The sequence below is a fragment of the Helicoverpa armigera genome, chromosome 16, assembly GCF_030705265.1.
Source record: "Helicoverpa armigera isolate CAAS_96S chromosome 16, ASM3070526v1, whole genome shotgun sequence".
NCBI classification, from domain to species: domain Eukaryota; kingdom Metazoa; phylum Arthropoda; class Insecta; order Lepidoptera; family Noctuidae; genus Helicoverpa; species Helicoverpa armigera.
Genome location: NC_087135.1, coordinates 9,623,293 through 9,643,268, shown reverse-complemented (window position 1 = coordinate 9,643,268; position 19,976 = coordinate 9,623,293). Strand labels below are relative to the sequence as shown.

The window sequence follows — 19,976 nt, the reverse complement described above, 5'->3', positions numbered from 1 at the left end:
ACTCATTTTGCTTAAATAGGATAGCAGAATGTAAAAACTTTGGTTATCATTTTACTTTAAAATGGTGGTTTAATTTTGGTGATCATTTACTATTTTTGGCTTGCGCATGATTTATTTTGGAGTAATTTCACTTAAATAGGATAGCAAAGTGTTAAAACTTTGGTTATCATTTTACATTAAAATGCGAGTTTCATTTTGGTGATCATTTACTATTTTTGTCTGCTATTTGTTACTATTTCTGGTGATCAGTTAAACATAAGCCAATGTTTATTATGATTATTTTTATTACTATATGTATTAGCTTTTTCTCAGAATTCAGGATGCTTGAATAGTTTTAACTCGTTTAATCTTTTCATAGAAATATGATGAGGAAAATAATGCCTTTCGCGATATGGTTCAGCGAATCTACACTTAGTGCGGTTGCACTTAATCCAATGTAGTGCTTTTGGCTAGGCCTATAAAAATGTATAAAAGGTACAATCTGGACATATGTAGGTCTGATAGATTTGTGCTTTCAATGTTATCCTAACTAGAGCACATAACATTTAGGTACGTTTTCTTGATCAAAAAATAACTGTAACATTCTTCCCGTACCCGCTTCTCTCGTGGCCACGACTGCAATCAATAAAATTTCTACATAATTGCATTATGGAAGTGCCGGTGCAGCTCACGAGATGCATTGCATTACTTACCCTTGTAACAGGAAAACTAATTAAAAGTAGCGGGACTTATATCAAGAGTAAGGTGGCTATAAGCCGAACGATTCGCAGAAATCGAAGAGGAAAAACATTGGATATTCCGAACTTTCTTTCTGCATATGAATATCAAATGACGCGTTGGATTAGAGATTGTAACTAAATGCAACACTTAACATTGGGTTTAGAATTAGCTATTATTCCAGTTAACGACATTTTTATCGTTCCATACCCAAAAGACAAAACGGGTCCCGATAGGACAAGAATACTCAGGTACTAATCAACAGTTGCATATCTGGTTCTGAAGGTATGTTCGGGGAACTTAAAAAAATCGTCTTGTCAAGTTTTATTAAAGTTCTATACTGATCAGTCTGAACTAACTCTCCAGTAATTGATTCCACAGAGGTATATGTTATGTACATGTTCTAATTACTTTGTGGTGATGTACTTTATAGGGATGAAATGAAAATTCAATTTACCTTCACATGTTACCATTTATTTATATTATTTTTCCTTTCTATATACACTATATTATAAAGCTATATACACACACTTTAGGTCCATGTTACTTTATCATACATCTTACTGAAGCTCCGACATACAAAGTTAAAAAATACACGAGTTATCACCGTTCTAGTACAATCTATTATTACTTACTATGGAAAAATAAATATTATGGAATAACATGAAAATATGTAGAAGTGCTTTATAAAAGTATCTGCTATCATTCTTAAAATGGAAATATTATAAATTGGAAGAATTATTTTCTGTGTTCGTGTACTCTACGTTTTGAATATTGTAAATTCTATTTAACACCAAAAAAATCTAAAAAAGAACTATTAAAAATTCCAGAGTTTGCTTGACATTTCTAATTACTTTTTTCATCATTTTATTATATACTTTTAATATATTTGTAACACGTTTACAATATATGACCGATTATTAACAGATATAAGGCATGTACGTATCATAGCACTCGGATTACACATTTTGTTTACACTTGGGATATTACGTAACACATACAAATGCTTCTCAGACATAATAGCTACTATTTATGTAGATATAACTATTAAACATAGATCCATAAATAAAAATAAACAACAAAAAAATAACTTACATGAGCAAATGTTGAAACGAAAAAGAATTTCTAAATTCATTGTTTTAAAAAATATTACCAAACTATAAATAAAAAAAAGAAAACAAAAAGTTTCGTTAAAATAGTTTTTATTCGATAATTGCCTAGAGAACTCAGGTCATGGGGTTTCATCATGGGCCGAGTTTTGTTTCAGATCTTACAATCTGTTGCCAATTTTAAGTAATTACTTTTGTACCTATATTTTACATTTCATTTGTATAAAACAATAAGATAATCACTGAGACTCACAAATATATTTATCACTGCGATTAACATACGAGTATATTGACGTCACAAGAGTTTTTATTTGGCGCTGCTGTATTGTCTATACTCTATCCACGGAAGCAAGAGCTAAAAGGTAAACAAAGAATGACACTTTTTCAAGATGGCGGTACAACCCGACCGATGACAAAATCACAGATACTGCGAACATTTTACACAAAAATGTGACGTTTTGTCACCGGTCGGGTTATACCGCCATCTTGAAAAACTGTCATTCTTTGTTTACCTTTTAGCTCTTGCTTCCGTGGATAGAGTATAGCTGTATTGGTTAGGTTAGTAGACAGATCTCCATCTTTTTGTAAATTACGATTTATAAAATATAAATTGAAGTCCTAAAGTGTTGAAAAAAATGGTTGCTTATTTAAAATAAAATTAGTACTTCAGTTATCTAAGTTTTGACATTTTATCTAAAGCCAAAAGAAAACAACACGGCAGCGTCAAAGAAAAAACACATGTATAAACGAACACAATTCAACACAGAATAACACAGAGACATTTTATCAATACTAGGCCGTGATACACGCGTGAATTCAGTGCCATTTTCGTAGTGAAACCATTGATAAACAAACCTAATAAGTTCGAATAATAATTCTGAATATGGCCCTGGATTTAATTTACGTGTAGCGTTTTTGTTATTGGGTGAATTAATTGATTTTTTAGAACATCATTTTGAGGAAACAACAAAATATTTTTTGTGACATTTAATTTTAGCACCCTCATATCAAATTATTTCATAACTAACCAGAGCTGGATAAACATTTGAAATATGGTTAGTTTATACAAGTTATAAGGAACAAGAATGGAATGTTTTAACTGAAAGATATAATAAGGTTAATTATTAAACAGTTAGATAAATCATCATTCAAAATCATAAACAATATTGGTTTGTAGAAAAGTAAATGCAAAATGAATTAACATTTCATAAAGGCATAAAAGAGGTTTTTTTTTGTTAAAAATTGATAGCGCAAACTTTTGCGCAAAGTGGAAATTTGCGCTTTTTGCGCGATTTGTACCATGGAAGGTATAATAACTTCACACAAGTGTCGATAAATGAAAGTCATCTTGTGATAAAAGTAGATAAAATTGGGTTGTATCAAAAGGAAGTCAAAAGATTAAATAATATTTTTTTAAATTTCACACAACATTGAGCTTTTTTAAACTCATGCTTAATTTTGAAAGCTCGTTAATTTTGTATCATTTTAAGCAGATTTATATTATTTACTTGCTTCTTTTAATTGTTTATTTTAAATGCTTCATCTGTTACAAATAAAAAACACATTACCCTCGCTTGCGTCGCGCATTCGGCTAAAAAGCATAATACACGCCACTTTCTCAAACGCAAGAAGTTCACACATTAGTAGATGTTTTAGCAAACGTGAACCCTATCTTATATAATATTATGACAGAAACATCATATTATATGAAAATCAACGTCAATCCATTGAGAAGTATTTCACACTCACAACATAGTAATTATTGACAGTCATTAACAATTAACAAGCCCGTAAAAGACGTTTACGAAAACTTCAACGATCGTACACGACATAAATATTATTACTATGAACGAAAGGTATAGGTGTACAGGGTACATTGAATAGAACAATCTATTAACCATACTCATATAGATTTTTTTATGAAATATTCATTCGTGATTCTTTAAAGTTTTTTTTTTTTTCAACTTACAACATATTTAGTTCTCTTTGAACATCTTCACGTGGCTGAATTAACTATGTTTGTGCAATACTTCAAATTTTATTACAAACCCTCACAAATATTATGACGTCGTCTGATCAATGTATATTTCAAATCTACAATGTACACCTAAAACTTTCGCCAACTGTACCTCACAGTACAACAAATTAGAACAAACGCCATGATTTAATAAAAACAATCAAACTATCCACACGTGAGAGTCACATCAACTTTAGTCACTCCATGTGGCACACTCGTCCGCAGCTGCACTCGATACACTCGAAGCCGACCCCGACATTGTTGGGAAAAGGGCCGACACAACATATTTTTCACTGTCAAAAATTATCGACCTTATTGCTTATAGAAATAGAATCTCAAATTCAATTGAATGAATACGAATTGATGTTCTTTCATCTTCGAGAATCGAGAGTCGGAATCAAATCTAAAACTCGAGAATCGGCCCCGATTTTCAAATATAATTTCATTTTTAATATGATTCTATAATTTCATTCTTATGGATATTCACAGATCGCATAAGCGGTGAAAATTAATACCTGTTTATAATAAGTGTTTAAAAACACGTTTTTTTCGCACCCAAAGTATTCATCACTGATCGATTTTGAAACGTTGGATGAGTGGATGGTGGGATGAGTTCAATCTTCATAATTTCGTACCCAATATTTGAGTCGTTAGATTTTAGGTCCTATTTCCACTACAATAAAGTCGACGACAGCTTGACAACGAAAACAAGCTGGACAATAAAACTACTGAGCTTATAAGTCCTTCTGCCGTGTGTCTGCATACAGCGGCACTTGCTTGTACTCCGGGAACGGGTACAGCACCAGGTGGTCTGCTGTCTTGTACCACGGGATCAGACCGTTCTGAAATAAATTGAGATGGGTGATGAATTAGAAAACTCGTCGAGTTCACAGATACGACTTATCGATGTTTCTAAGTAAATGATTGTTTGAGATATTTTTAATATTCAGATTTTAGCATTACATAATTTAATTTGGTTGGATTTGTTGCTTACGAATTCATAACATGACATATTTGAGTACCAAATACGCTAACAAAAAGTAGATCAATTCAAATCAACTATAAACTCTGCGAAATGTTAATTACAAATCAAATAATGATACAGGTGCAAACTACATAATCCCACTTAATTTCAGTTATGCAGTTCCATAATTGAGCAGTTAAAATCACACACTTGAAAATTACACGAATTCTGACACAACCTATAGTTACAATAATGTAACAAACAAGTTAAAAGTAATAAACTTACAATGTTTGTTCTCTTGTTCGTCCCCCGTCCGTAACCGTTCCAATGGTTGCCCGCGATGCCGATCAAATCGCCCACCTGAGAAATTAAACATATAATCTAGAGTTATAGATATAGTCTATATTTGAATCACATATCATTATGAAATGCAAAAGTAACTCATTCCGTCGCCTTTCATTTTAGATTGAAAGGCGACGGAAGGAGTAGTTTTAGATCTACTGAACCAATTTTAATGATAATTGTAGGCGGATAGTGTAGAGCTTCAAAAACGACATAGGCTTCTTTATATTTGGATGGGAGAAGAAGTTCCCTCTTAACGCATTTGGAACTGCTGGTATTCATGAATAACATTTTTCCATTAATGTGCATGCATTATACTGGGCGACCTTTTTCTATTTTTAACAGACTTCCGAAAAAATTATCCGTTTTTTTATTATTATCCAATATTTAGAAGTCGCCTGACCTGATTTACAAGATAATTTTCAATAACTGAAATTAATAAACATAAATATAATATAATATGACAAACCTGGAATGGCACATCCTGGTACTGTCCGTCGTTGGGCATGACGGCGATGCGGTCGTGCGAGTTCTGTCCGCCGAAGTAGTAGATGTCGTCCAGCGAGAAGAAGCTGTCCGACGCGTCCACGCGGTTCGTCTGCATCATCTCGTACGCTACCCGGCCCACCTGTAAGTAAATAAAAAATAACGAGTGATTTCAAATACAATTTTGGGAAAACGAGAAAACCGTATTTTTTCCTTAATTTTTCACAAACTTTTCAAAAATAAGAAATAGACTTTGAAATTCCGGAATACATTTTCAATTAATCATAAAAATGGATTTAGCCGCATGTCGGTGACGGCGTAATTAGCCAGCTGTGCTGGACGTAATGCACGCACATTTGCTTGTACTGCGGTGCACTCACTATTCCTTCACTCTCATAGCGCGATGGGACGACAATCCGACACCACCCGAGAGAGATCACAAACAGGACCGACTATAGCGTGTTCTCCGATGCACAAGTGTATCAATCACTAACTTCCAGGGTCCAGGCTGTGACAGTATACCTGGCTACTGAAGGTGCAGACGAGGTAGTCGCACATGGCCAGCATGTGCAGGTCCACCAGCAGCCCCGTCAGCGACAGCGGTGTGTAGCGGCGGTGGGTGGCGGCTGTCTTCGCTATGGACGGGTCGCCCAGGAATGTGTACTCGGGGTATTTGCTGCGAGCATCTTCTAGCACCTGGGGACAAGATATAAGGTACTGGTATTAAAAGTACCTAACGTGATATGAATATGGTCGGTGGGCGCGGTGCTAGTGCGGGCGCGTGTACAGGCAGCTCGTTAGTGGCAGTCCGAAAGAGCACGCGGGAAGCGGGGGACAGTCCCGCCAGTTGTGAGCGTTCCTCGCGCTCCTGTAATCACTCCCGCTGCCCACGTCTTGCGCTCCGCGTCGACATGCCGAGTGTCACTAACGAGCTGGTCAGACGTTAGTCCAAAATGTATATAGAGTGGTGTTACGTTCATAATACCGCCACTGGCATCTACATACATTTTGGCTACCGCATTCGCCGATACTCTATTTATGACTAATGTTAGTAAATAGTGAGGCGGTGAACAAATAGTGCTATTAGATTGACGGAAGATATTAAATGACTTCACAATTTAAATGGTTAAACGAGCGAAAAAAGTATTCAAACTTACATTAGCATCATCAGTAGCTAAATAAACTCTTCGGACATCCACAGGCCTGGTGAGTTCTAGTTGATCGTAGTAATTCTTCACGTGAGCCATGTACTCGTGAATGTGGTGGAACGCAGCTTCCGTGCCCACTTTATCTGTCCTTCGTATGTGCACACTGTAATAAATTAAATAAAGGAAATTTTAATAAAGAACATATTACCCTATAATTACACTGTTTAATAAAAATAAACTTGTAATTTAGATAAGATATATGCAGCATAGACCCAATACAGTATGGACTAATTTGGTCGAAACTTTAAGACTTATTTTAATTACTATATTTAAAAAAGACAACAACTTTTAATAACTTTACAACATGTCTCGGTGGAAAAACTACCAAAGCTAGTAAGTAAATAAAACTTACAAGACCACAACTTATTATTTAATTATCACAATCAATTAAACAAATATATCACGCCAGACCAACAACAAAAAGATACAAGAAAAATACAATATATTAACAAAATTAGCACCATTATCACAAACAATAACCGCGCATTATACGGTAAGTAATACTTGAACAATAACACCGCTATCGTAAAACGGAACGTAATACACTGCCAGCAAATAAAACGGAGCAAAATAATTAATTTCACGGAACATTATGGATAAAACGAACTTATCGCAACTGTAAAATTGTTTCAATCATCGTTTATAAAGCGATTATTCTTTTCAATTTCTCGTTGTTACATACTTTGTCTGCATATGAGTTTTTAATAGACCAACTTTCCAATACATACAGTTTTTAAATCAAATATTTAGTTAGTAAATCGTACATTTAAACAAACTATGCTTCACTTGTAGTATCGATAAGAAATATAAAAATACCAGCAATTAAATTTTTTTATTTCAAATAGGCTTTTGCAGTCTTGTGAAATGTCATACTAGTTGCAGTTTCTGTAATTTATCTTCAAGTCTTAAAAAAAATGCAACCAGTCGCAAAGGATACTTTCATTACAACTTCAGCTCCGACTTTTATCTCACTATTTATTTTAAAACAATTTATATGATCTAACTGTCAAAATTACAGATATTGCAAACTGATTCAGAAAAGAAGCATTTTTTCGTATGGCGATGTTTAAAACGAATTTCAATTACCTACCTACTCGTACTATTTGTTAAATTCCTATCTCTAGTAAGCAAATCATTCAACAGATAGGTTATTAAAATCCACCGTTAGTTAACTTACCCAACGATAGGCGTTTTGAAGTTCATTTTGGCTATGGTATCGTTGATGGCTTTCTGCATCGCTTGCCGCGGCTTCAGCACGTACTTGAGCATCTGACCGATCCACCATGACGAAGGATCGCCGTTAAACCGCGTTATTCTAAAAAAATAATAAAATAAAATAAAAATATACTGGTCCAGATTTAAGGATGCCTGGAAATAAAATAACGATATTGTCTACAAATATTTTTAGTTTTAGTTTTTTTTTTTTTTATTAGGAAAACTTACATACTTACTTTTTATTAAAATGTAAGTATGATTAAACCAATAAATTGTATAGGAGACATTTGGGTACATTGGTCGTCAAAATAGACGTAGTCATCAGAATATTTGTATTAGGCCCAGACTTCCCTAAATTGGAGCGGAGTTTTTAAACAACCAATAGAAATTCTCTGCTGAGGAGTACCGAAAATCTATCGCTTGTTCAAAAACTTACCCGCCTTGATGGTTACAAATATGGTGTCTATGAATAATTATAACTTATCTAAAATCAAAACACGAGTTTTAAAATACATATTAGGGCAACATGTTACCATATTTAAATACATTAATATTTTACAGGAAACTCAACAATCACGAGCTATTTATTTCCAAATGAATTCCATAAAAATAATATAACTTTGTATGAACTTACCTATGAGCTAAGTCTTTTGGTATGGCCAGCGGTAAAAACTTAGGCCTCTGCGATATCGAGTCTATGAACGTCAGAGACAAGACCTTGGCGTCGTACGTTACTGAAATGGTAATAAAAATAAACTTGTTAATTGAGAAATATAGAGAAAATAATATTTAACACAATTACACGCAACAAATATGTTATTATCATATAATGGCAAAAAAGATCGCACACAAAAACGTTGTATAACAAATCTAGATTTTATGAGCACACAGCTTGTAATAAACGAAAATATCTGTCTTATAGGTACAAACATTATCATCAAACTTATTCAGGTAAATATTACCACCACCACCACAGGTTTTTCACACTTAACACAAGTTTTGTATAACAACAAATAAGTATGTAAGTACTGTCAAGAACCAGTATATTATAATACCAAACACTTGAAAATCCTCAAGAGAGGCAAATAATTCGAATATATCAAACATGTTAGACACGTAACAGTCTAACTAAACAAATAATTTATTTGACGTTAAAATAGAGATCCTCGTTTCCATTATGCTGACTGTACTTTGCAAAGAAATACCTATTTTTTAATTTTGACAATTTTATAAGTTTATTTATCTGTTTTAAAATAATAATTTTCGCAGTTCAAACACAGTACAAAAACTCAGGGGTCATCGGCGGTCAGCGAAGCGATCAAAAAGATTATATCAATAGACAATTTATTTTATGGAAGCTACAATTATTTACAAGAATATTATTCACAGGACATCAGCATAATGAAAACGAAACCACTATATAAACTCTTTTGCAAAAAAAACGGGCACCTATGCGAAATCTTAGTTTTAAGGACTTTGCGTGTATTTCAAAGGGTTTTAATGATTGTAGTATGTTTCTAGCATCAAAAGGGTTAGCCAAGCATGCGTGAGAGTGTATTCTAAATTTGAATTTTGTACAATTGCTAAGAAATTGGTTAAACCTTGTTTTGGACTAATTGCTGGCAGAAAGTTCGTCGGTATTTTGAAAAGTTTTTGAAGTGATTTTCAGGAAAATGATATTGCAATTTTAATTAATGATTAATGTACTGTTTTGTTAGATCAAAACATTTTTGAAAAACTATGCGTATTTGATAAAATTTTCACCTGCTCTAAATGGGCTATACTGATGATTGATGGCAATGTTAAGAGTTCCGGTATTTTAGTGTAAAGCATTCTATTGTTTAGATATTGTACCCACCTGTTTTGAAATATCGCTTTTTCATAAATAAACACTATTTAGAAGAGTATCAGTAACTTTGGCTGCGACAAAACCAATTTAGAGTAAGCAGTGCCGATCACAACCCGTCTCCTATCGGGCTTTGACATTTAAAAAATACCAAATTTTGTGATAAATGTTAAACTTAACCACATGAAGAATGATGAGGAGGGTTAAAGTTATCTAAAAAGTCAAATTATTGTCTCGTTGAAGCTCTCGATAACTCCATAGGTATCGGGTTACTAAACGACGATTTAGCTGAAAGGGAGTCAAGAATTCAAAATTATTGGCCAAGCGTATGTTTCTTAAGAAATGAGCAGATAGCCAATTATTGTCATGATTTAAGCAGGAAAGTGCTGCAGATGCCAGAAAATCTCGGTGCAGGCAAGTTTATTTAATAAAATGTCCATGGGATGAAAACACGCTATTTGAACGCTCAGACTCTTAGATCTTCTGAGGTCTACGGAGTTTCCCAAGAGACGAGGATGTTTAAAAATCAGTGATTACGAGACCTTAAGACCTCGTGCTCACAGTCTATGTGCTATTTTCTGTATTTTGCAGAATTTCAAGACTTTAAAAAATGACAAAGTCCGATAGGAGACGACTTGTGATGGGCACTGCTTACGTTAAATTGGTATTGTCGTAGCTCAAAGTACTGATACTCTTCTAAATAGTGTTTATTTATGAAAAAGCTATATTTTAAAACAGGTAGGTACAATATCTAAACATTAGAACGCTTTACACTAAAATACCGAAACTCTTAACATTGCCATCAATCATCAGTATAGCCCATTTAGAGCAGGTGAAAATTTTATCAAACACGCATAGTTTTTCAAAAATGTTTTGATCTAACAAAACAGTACATTAATCATTAATTAAAATTGCAATATCATTTTCCTGAAAATCACTTCAAAAACTTTTCAAAACACCGACGAACCACCTGCCAGCAATTAGTCCAAGACGAGGTTTAACCAATTTCTTAGCAATTGTACAAAATTCAAATTTAGAATACACTCTCATGCATGCTTGGCTAACCCTTTTGATGCTAGAAACATACTACAATCATTAAAACCCTTTGAAATACACGTAAAGTCCTTAAAACTAAGATTTCGAATAGGTGCCCGTTTTTTTTGCAAAAGAGTGTAATAGGCTAGTAATAAAACTGTTATAAAGGAGTTTACATATTTAAATAATTATAGTTACAAAAGAGTTTACATATATAAATAATTGTAAAATAGGTTACACGTCAGATTTGTGGGCTGCTCCTGAATTCCTATCATGTCTTCGGGACATTCTTCAAAAATAGTCAAATTGCCCAGTATGCAAACTTCGACCTCCATTGCTGGACCATTTCGAAAAATACATCTTAGTTAAGATTTAGAAATAGTTAGAGGTAAACAGATGTATAAATAATAACCAATAGTCGATAGAGATACGGAGAAATTTATTGATGCTTTTTAGAACTTTACGAAGTTCTGTTATGTTTAGTTTTCAGACAGATTCATTCAGATATATGGAAATACTGGTAATTCGTCTGAAAAATGTGCATATTTCTATCCAAAGATGTGTTAGACGACAGTATCATCAGCATAATGCAAACGAGGTCACATAATTTACATAAATTAAATTAATTATTAAAAGTTACATAAAATATGAAAAAAAGCTAGGTTTACGTGCTTCAGCTGTGTGTGCGGGACGAATTTTACGGACAACGTTTTCTAAGAAGTCCTCATAACTCTCTTCTCTATTCGCCATCCAAAACTCTTTGATTGACAACTTAGATTTATCTCGAAAAAATAAACAGTGTCAGTTGTTATAAAATTATTTATGGCCATACTTTCACTTCTGGAATGTGTTGATTCTAACAAAAGCTCGGCTGAATAGTTACGACCCTAATATTCTACGTTTTAATAAGGGTAAGTTGCACCATTTATTAAAACAATATCCAGCTGTGAAACCGACGCCGAACTGGTTAAATCGGCGATTTGACAACTGAAAATGGTCCGGTTATAGTTAAAATTCAACGTAAAAGTATCAACAGATACAGATGTAAACATAATATTCAGTATTCATGGAATTTCATGTTATTGGCATCTGCCAGATGCACTGGGAGTGCGCTCGAGAAATGTTTCAATAGGTATACATCAGACAATAGTGATAGAGGTATTTCACAAATCAAAACATTTAGATTTATGGTGAACTGCATAAATGTAAGATCTTTATTCAAACGTCATAAGTAATTTGACGACCCTTTGTTGGCGCAACGTCATGCCGGACTGTCGAAAAGATGGTCTCATGTTCTGGTTCTGGTTGTTATAATATGTATTTGAATATCACTTGTAAGTATACAAGATAATAAATTTCTTACCTTGGGGCTAACCTACCAAGTATCAAAGCTGTCTCGATATTTATTGAAAAAATATATACGTGTGTATAAAGAAACCCAATGTTAATTTTCCTGCTAAAATTAAATTAAAAAATAACTTACGCAAATAATCACCTGAAATTAATTTAGATACTGTTAATTGGTAAATCAACTGTTCGGCTACGATTATTTTATACCTAAAATAGCATTACAAAACTTCTATCTATACCTGGAAGCCAGGATAGGTCTTCGAGGTCTGAAATACAATCCGTTCTATTAATAAAAAAAAACTGGTACTGCTGAAAACCTCATGGTTGATCATCATAATTTATGTAATTGTGTACCAAATGATCCAGTAGGACCCTACTTTCTTTTCTAAGATGTCCTGTGTGTTTAACATTCTGCATATTAATCTACCTGTTACAATACATATTATGATGAAGAAGTTTACACGCCGATTAAATAGCCCTGTCTATGTACTCATAGTTCGATGGGACTGCAATCCGATACGAGGAAAGATCAAGTGCAAAACGGCGCCACGAGCTCTCCGAACCGTGAAGTCTGTGCAATCCTATACCAGCTTCACGATTAACTTACAAAGTAATCTCAACTGTTTTTTGCGTGTCACTATTAACCCACTAACTCAATGAAACTCGTTGATTATCAGAAAAATACTTAAACTGTCTTGAAATCTGCATAAAAGATTGGGTGTAAAAACATCTTCCTAGCATTTCAACGCAATGCTTATTATACCAATCTTCTCTGCTACTACCATCATAGATGTTCTATCTCACGAAAGTGAGTTAGCAATAGTGTGTCTATTTGAACATGCTCATTGTCTTACTGCGGATTACAACAACCAATCCATTATTTTTTTTTATTCGATTGGAGATTGAATTTTGACATTAGATTCAATGTCTAATCGAAAACCAACGGACGGATCAGTTATTGTACCTATGTAATCCGCAATACTAGACTGCGCTTTCGCAATGAAAGCAATGTGTATGCGTATACATGTATACTAATATTCAGTGCATTTTCATTCACGCTATACTTGAGACAACCCAAATACCTATATAAGTACTACGGTCAAAACAAATTTTGTATATTTACCTGGCCACTGCACGACTTTATCATCGTAGGCGCTGGTACAAGTATCGGATATCGGCATGAACACATAGTCCCATCCCTTGTTGTTGTACCGCCATCCCTTAGAGTTGAGTATGAGCGTCCGTTCCGTGGCGTACGCGAATATCAGGCAGTACACTATGTGGTGGAGCTGGCAGCCGAAGCCGCAACCCTGGGGAGGAAGGAAAAATAAATAAATTAACAAAAGTAAATTAACGTTTTGTCTTGACAAAAAGCCTTAGTATTATTGGAATTCTAGCTGTTCGCCGCTATGCCACCCGTACCCTGACAGTAAGTAGCTTATTTCCTTTCTCCAGGCTCTAGATATGTGTGTGCAAATGATATTGTACATGGGTTCTATTGGTATAAAAGCGCAGCAGACAGACAGAGTTTCTTTAGCATTAATAAATAATACTCCTGACTCTTAGAAACAATTTAATGGAATTCTATAAGAATAAAGATACAAGCGAGCTGCGATTCAAAAATAACCTTAATCCCAAAACGTCTACTAAGCCGACAAGTTACTACAATGTATTCCTATCAAAGTTTCTTCACCCTAAATACAAATACTCAGCACCATTTAACACTCCATCGTGAACTGGAACGACCGAATCCGAAACATGTCTCAACAACAAGCGAGTGCTAACCAGCCAGTGTTAATTGTTAGTCTAATGGCATTCAGATGCATTTAGCATAACGGACATGCAATCCAACTGTGTATTGGACTCTTTCGTCAGAACCTCGTCATAGTTCCAAAGAGATTGCGATTCGAGAGAGTTCCGTACCATTATCTATGCTACTAGTAAAAAAAACACGTGTGTTATATGAGAGTACTACCTATACATATAATATTAATATTACATACTTTTCATTATTTACTGTTGTAGCTAAGGAAGTCATAATACATAGGTATGTAGTAATTTCAATTGTCTCTAACGGTTCATGTGATACCAATAGTAACGAAGTATCCTTTGAGTACAGCACACTAAAAAGAAAGATCATTTCAAAAATGTCTTTTCTATTTACATTCCCTAGGTTCATATTTATGATATTTTCCATCGAACTTATTGTCGTTAACGCAAAATACCTTTCTAAAAGCAAAATATCACACCATTGTCTAAAGAAATATGTCATCTCACATTCTCATGACCATACGAGGATAAATCAATCCATGGGAAGGTTATATTGAAGGCAATCAAATATAGGTATTTGTTTTAAAAAATGGAATAAATATAGAAAGAGAAATGCATGAGTGACTATCTACTACTAATACCGAGTACTTTAAATTGGCGGATCCTGGTTGTCATTTGAATATCTTTGATAGACGTTACAGTAACAGAAAGAAGCCAGAAAGTCTGTCAACCAGATAAACTGGGTTAGGTAGACTTTCCACGTAAAACACAGGTACTCAGCTGCATTCATTTAGACTGGATGCCGACCTCAAGATAGTTAGGAAAACGATAGGTACGTTGAACCTAAAGAACTAACATTAACTAGGCTAATGATGAAACTTTCATAATACTAGGTACTCGTACTTCTCTGTCATACAAAACTAACATCCATTAGCATTGCATACAAGCATCCCACGTTGACCTTTTGACAGTCACGAACAATATGAGTAGCTACTTTCGTAATACCGTCGCTACTAAATAACATATTCGTGTAGGTATGCGAAAACAGGATAAACATTCCCAATTATTCATAGTGAGTGTAAAAGTTTTTTAGGTAAAATTACCTAAGTACCTATGCGATAGTATGTTGTCGGATTTCCTGCGCGGTTACTGTGGTAAATGAAACCTCTATATAATTTAGACTATGGTATACCTATTAAGTGAAAGTAGGTACTGCCAAACTAATTCATACAACGGATGGGCACGTACGAAACGGAACAGCAAACGACAGGTTTACCAGTTACACAATTTTGATACATGACTTAAATACCGAAAGCATATCCAATCCAACACTATGCAGTTACCATGTTGTCTTTACTAATATAACAAAGAAGAAATTTTTTTTTTGTTTGTAATGGATAACTCAAAAACTACTGGACCGTTTTATTCTTTCACTGTTGAAAAGCTACACTTTTCCCGAGTAACATAGAGGCTAAATTTTATCCCCGTACGGACATTAGCTCCCACGGGACGCTGGTGAAACCGCGTGAAAACGGCTAGTATTGTTATAATATTCAAGATATAATAATAATATATGAGACTGTATGTGGCACTAATAACTCGATTCTTAGAATAGTTAAGGGGTCAAATCGCAATATGTGTTAGATAATTAAACTATCGTCCTTGCTCTTTCGATAATAGAGTTCAAATTGATTTTGTTTTATAAGACATTGTTTTATAGATGCTAATATGTAGGTGCGTAGTCCAATATTTCACAGGTTTGTAGAAATTTATTATAGCCAACCCCAACGTAGTTGGGAAAGGGCTCGGGAGATGATGATGTAGGTACAAAATTCTGGAGAAAGAGCATTATTTTTGACAGCCAATGTCAGAATCGGAATCGAAACAAATTATGCCTATTAGTTTCTTTAAATATTTTTGAAAATAGGTAATATTTATTATTCTATGCCAATACTTCAAGCGTACTATTGAAACTTAAAACAAAGGTCGGCTAACGTTCAAGATAAAAACTATTATGCAATAAAACAGCGATAAGGTTAAGAAACTACAGTTTAGCTAAACTTAGAGGTTAGCAGTAACCTTACAAACTAATGCTTTGTTATTTTAATATTGGTTTAATCGCTTTCTTTTAATTTACACGTGCGAAACACCATCGCAATCTGTTATCGGCTCAACCCATGGTCGGTATGTTTTCTTTAGCGACAAGTAATTTGTTAATAGGCGAAGACTGTTGAAACGAATAGGATTAACTTTCAATACTCTGTTATTTAATATTTTACCTATACAATAAATATGACGGTTTGGCGCATAATAAACCCAACTATGGAACAAACGACCCATTGCAAGATATCATTAAGCATTCAGTAGATACACATTTTAAGACATGAGTGCAAACTAGTAGCTTCATCCATATTTCACTACTACGAATTCTGTCTATGCCCATTGCCATCAACAACATCCAAATCCATCCAATGTCTAGCCTATTTCTTCCAAAATTCCTTTTTCAAATCCTTCACGGGAGCTACCCTTGAGATATTAAACCTAAACCTCCATACTCATCACATAACAAAAAAGCCAGCTACATTAAAAAAAAGAAAACATAAATCCTATGATATTTAGCAAGAGGCCGGCAAAGTAAACAACGCGATGTCAATGACCTGTTGACGGATGCGTGCGCGCGTGTCTGCGAGTGACGGATTGTGACGCGTGCGCTTGTACCGAGCTTAATATAGCAGGGATTGTAGGGCTAAGAGTGATCGTAACAGGTGTTAGGCGGATTTGTGAAAGATGTATTGTTTTTATGTGAAAATGGCGGTTTCGGAAAAATAAATAGGTTGTCTGCTGTAAGGAAGAAGCGATATCAATTTAAGTTTAAGACCACTGAATTAGTGGATAGTGAACTTACATGTACTTTACAAGTGTGTTATGCTATCAATAAACGCAAATACATTAGGAAATTGTTTCGGCATACGTCATACTGATATTGGGGGAGGCCAACGTTTAGCAATGGACGGTAATTGGCTAAAATGATGATACTTAATCCAATTTGATTAATAAAACTGCCAAGATATTGTCCTTATATTGAATCTATCAAATCTATGCCAAAGAGACGTTGAATATCCACTTCATAAACTGTAACCTTCAACGCTTACTTCTAGCGACTAACAAGGGTCATCAAAGCAAAAAAAAATAACTTGAACCAATTAGTAAAATTCCCCATAAATCATCCAGAAAAGCCACACGCAACACCGTGGACTAATCCCCGAGTTTCCTGCCTACGTTAATTATAGCAAGGAATCGCTCGCTAATAGTGATTGATGACAACAGGTGAGAAAACGTTCACTGTAAATATACGAGTGAGTTGTTGTTGAAATGTCCATTCATTTGGGGAGTAACATCTTGATATAACTTGGTGATGGAGTGACACTATTTGGTTAAAGTGCTGGAGAAATGAGATTATTTTGGAAAAAGATTATGCCCGCTTTGCTCGAGTCTTGGCTGGGGCACTGCCGTGCCCTCAGATGAGAATAGTTTTAATGAAGGTGGTCGGCTCAAGGTCTAAATATCCTTATTTATGATTGACTGATTATTTAAATTCGGTTTTTATCCTTGTAACTTTTGAAAGAAATTATAAAGTTGCAAAAAAATATAACTACTAACTATAATTAGTACTTATTTTAAATTTCCGTCAATAAAATAATTATTTTAATTCTATACTATAGTCTAATTAGACACATATTGTTATTGAGAACTTGGGAAACTGGAGGATATTTTCCTTAACCAGTTGAGGATAAAACAATTACTTAACATACTGCTTAACGAGGTAGAATTGCAAAATTGGACACTATTGCACCGCAGAGTTGTTTGCATACAAAGAAATGCAAAAACATGGCGATAAGTAGTATCTTGGCCATTTAAAATTCAAATTAGAATTGTTTGCAGATACAACAGTAATGTTTAGGATGTTCAAGTAAGTGAAATGACAAAAATTCACAAGCATGTTTTGTTGAAAAATGCTGAAACTATTCGACCTTATAAGCTTTTTTATAGTATTATGCATGCTTCATCATGCTTTATGTACTTATTACCCTCCCTTTGCAATAAATAAGTTTGACTTTAACTTTTTATGCATGGGAAATTATGCAATGACTTCATCCCTACGGCGAAGACCAATAATTTCATCTCAGTTAAAAATAAACTTACCTTATTCAAATTACAAATGAGTTTTCTAGCGTCTTTACAATCAGGCGGGTTCTGTAGATAATGTAACCGCCTCTGCACCAGATCGCTGACGTTGGCCGCCTCTTGCTGTCTCCACTCGTGGTAGCCATCTATCTCTTGGAGGGTTTGCTGGTCTGAGAGCAGAGATCTGAAAGAGAGAGGGAGTTGAAAATAAAGACTGTTGAAGTAAGTTGTAGGGGATAATATGGTGAAATAATATTTTAAACCATCTGTCTATATGTAGTCTTTAGATTGACGAGAAAGAGCATTCTGATCTATCATGTCTTTGCCTAGCTGTTACTCGTGTTTCGCTAGGTTCGAAGAAAGGAACAACCAACCAACTTCACAATATTTATAAACAATCGGGACTTAATACGCGATACTATGTATAAAGGAGGTACGATACCTTTTCCTTTACACGACGTTTCAGCAGTATTGCACCCGTGACCACGGTCAAAGTTTTATAAATATGTGTACAAATCGCGTAAGTTTAAAAACACCTTCATAAAGTGTCAGTTAAAGAGATTGCCCTTTTGCCCCGTCCTTTCGTCGAATGTTAATTAAAAGTAATTATACTGCCAGCAAAACGGCCGGTGTCGAAATAAGGTTATCAGTACTATATGAGTCGTCACCCCGACTCGTGTGTTAAGAATTGTGTAAATGATTATTTTGATATATTCAATTTTTTTTTAATATCTTACTGAATTATAAGATATTCTATTAATTTGTATTTTTGTAAAGCGCAGTCTAATAAACTGCTATATAAATTGCAAAAATACTGTGATAAAAGTTCTTAATGTAAAGTATGGCCTCCTATGCCTGCACAGAAACCTGAACTCTAAGAGAAGTATCTAGAGGAATTGAAGACACTATCAACGATAATAATGTTGGATTATATAAAGCAAAAACTAATACCCCTAACTTTCGATAACATTGTTCTTTGTTCTATCTGAACAATCTACTGTTTATTTAACTCTACACACACTGCGTCACGGGATCTTGTTAGACGGACGTATTGCTTCCAAGTACCATTTAAAGTATAGAATAAATATTTCAATATCAAATTAGTATATTATTTCTTTTAATCCCATACCTCCTATAGGTTATGGGCCCAGTGCGAAAAAGGACATTTAGTAGTGAGAACATTCAGTAGTGCGTAGTGACAGTAAAGTGCATAGTTGTAAATAAAAATAAAGTTGTGACAATGGAAAAAGTGAAAAGAAACATTAAGCCTTTTAATGGAGAAAAGTACAGTGTATGGAAATTTAGAATTCGTACACTGCTTTCAGAGTTAAACTTGCTCAGTGTTATTGACGAAGAAATTCCTGGAACGCGATCCGCTGAGTGGGAAAAGAATAATAAGGCAGCCAAAAGTATTATAGTCGAATATTTGGCGGACTCATATCTTAATTATATTAATGAAAATGGGACTGCTCAAGCAGTTTTTAAACATTTTGACGCGATCTATGAAAGGAAAAGTGTAGCAACTCAATTAGCGCTGAGAAAACAATTATTGGGATTAAAATTAAAAGCCGATATACCCTTGATCAAACACTTCTCAACATTTGACGATCTGCTGACAGAATTATCAGCTGCTGGAGCTAAATTAGAGGAAACGGACAAAGTAGCTCATTTATTACTTACTCTCCCGAATACATATGATGGCGTTATCACTGCAATTGAGACACTATCTGAA

General features: G+C 34.4%; 1 protein-coding gene across 2 annotated transcripts in view; it reads right to left on the bottom strand.

Moving 5' to 3' along the window:
• Positions 1 to 1,169: 1,169 nt before the first annotated feature.
• The window catches only part of LOC110372143 (alpha-(1,6)-fucosyltransferase), a 43,705-nt gene continuing 24,898 nt past the window's right edge, over positions 1,170 to 19,976 (bottom strand). For both annotated transcript variants that reach the window (XM_049844354.2, XM_049844355.2), the window contains 9 exons: positions 18,263 to 18,428; positions 13,413 to 13,599; positions 8,693 to 8,792; positions 8,021 to 8,158; positions 6,793 to 6,946; positions 6,158 to 6,331; positions 5,619 to 5,777; positions 5,093 to 5,167; positions 1,170 to 4,685 (listed from right to left, as the gene is read on the bottom strand). In XM_049844354.2, coding sequence (XP_049700311.2) covers positions 4,578 to 4,685; positions 5,093 to 5,167; positions 5,619 to 5,777; positions 6,158 to 6,331; positions 6,793 to 6,946; positions 8,021 to 8,158; positions 8,693 to 8,792; positions 13,413 to 13,599; positions 18,263 to 18,428 — 1,261 coding nt within the window. In that variant the 3' untranslated portion in view covers positions 1,170 to 4,577. The remainder of the gene's footprint in view (positions 4,686 to 5,092; positions 5,168 to 5,618; positions 5,778 to 6,157; positions 6,332 to 6,792; positions 6,947 to 8,020; positions 8,159 to 8,692; positions 8,793 to 13,412; positions 13,600 to 18,262; positions 18,429 to 19,976) is intronic.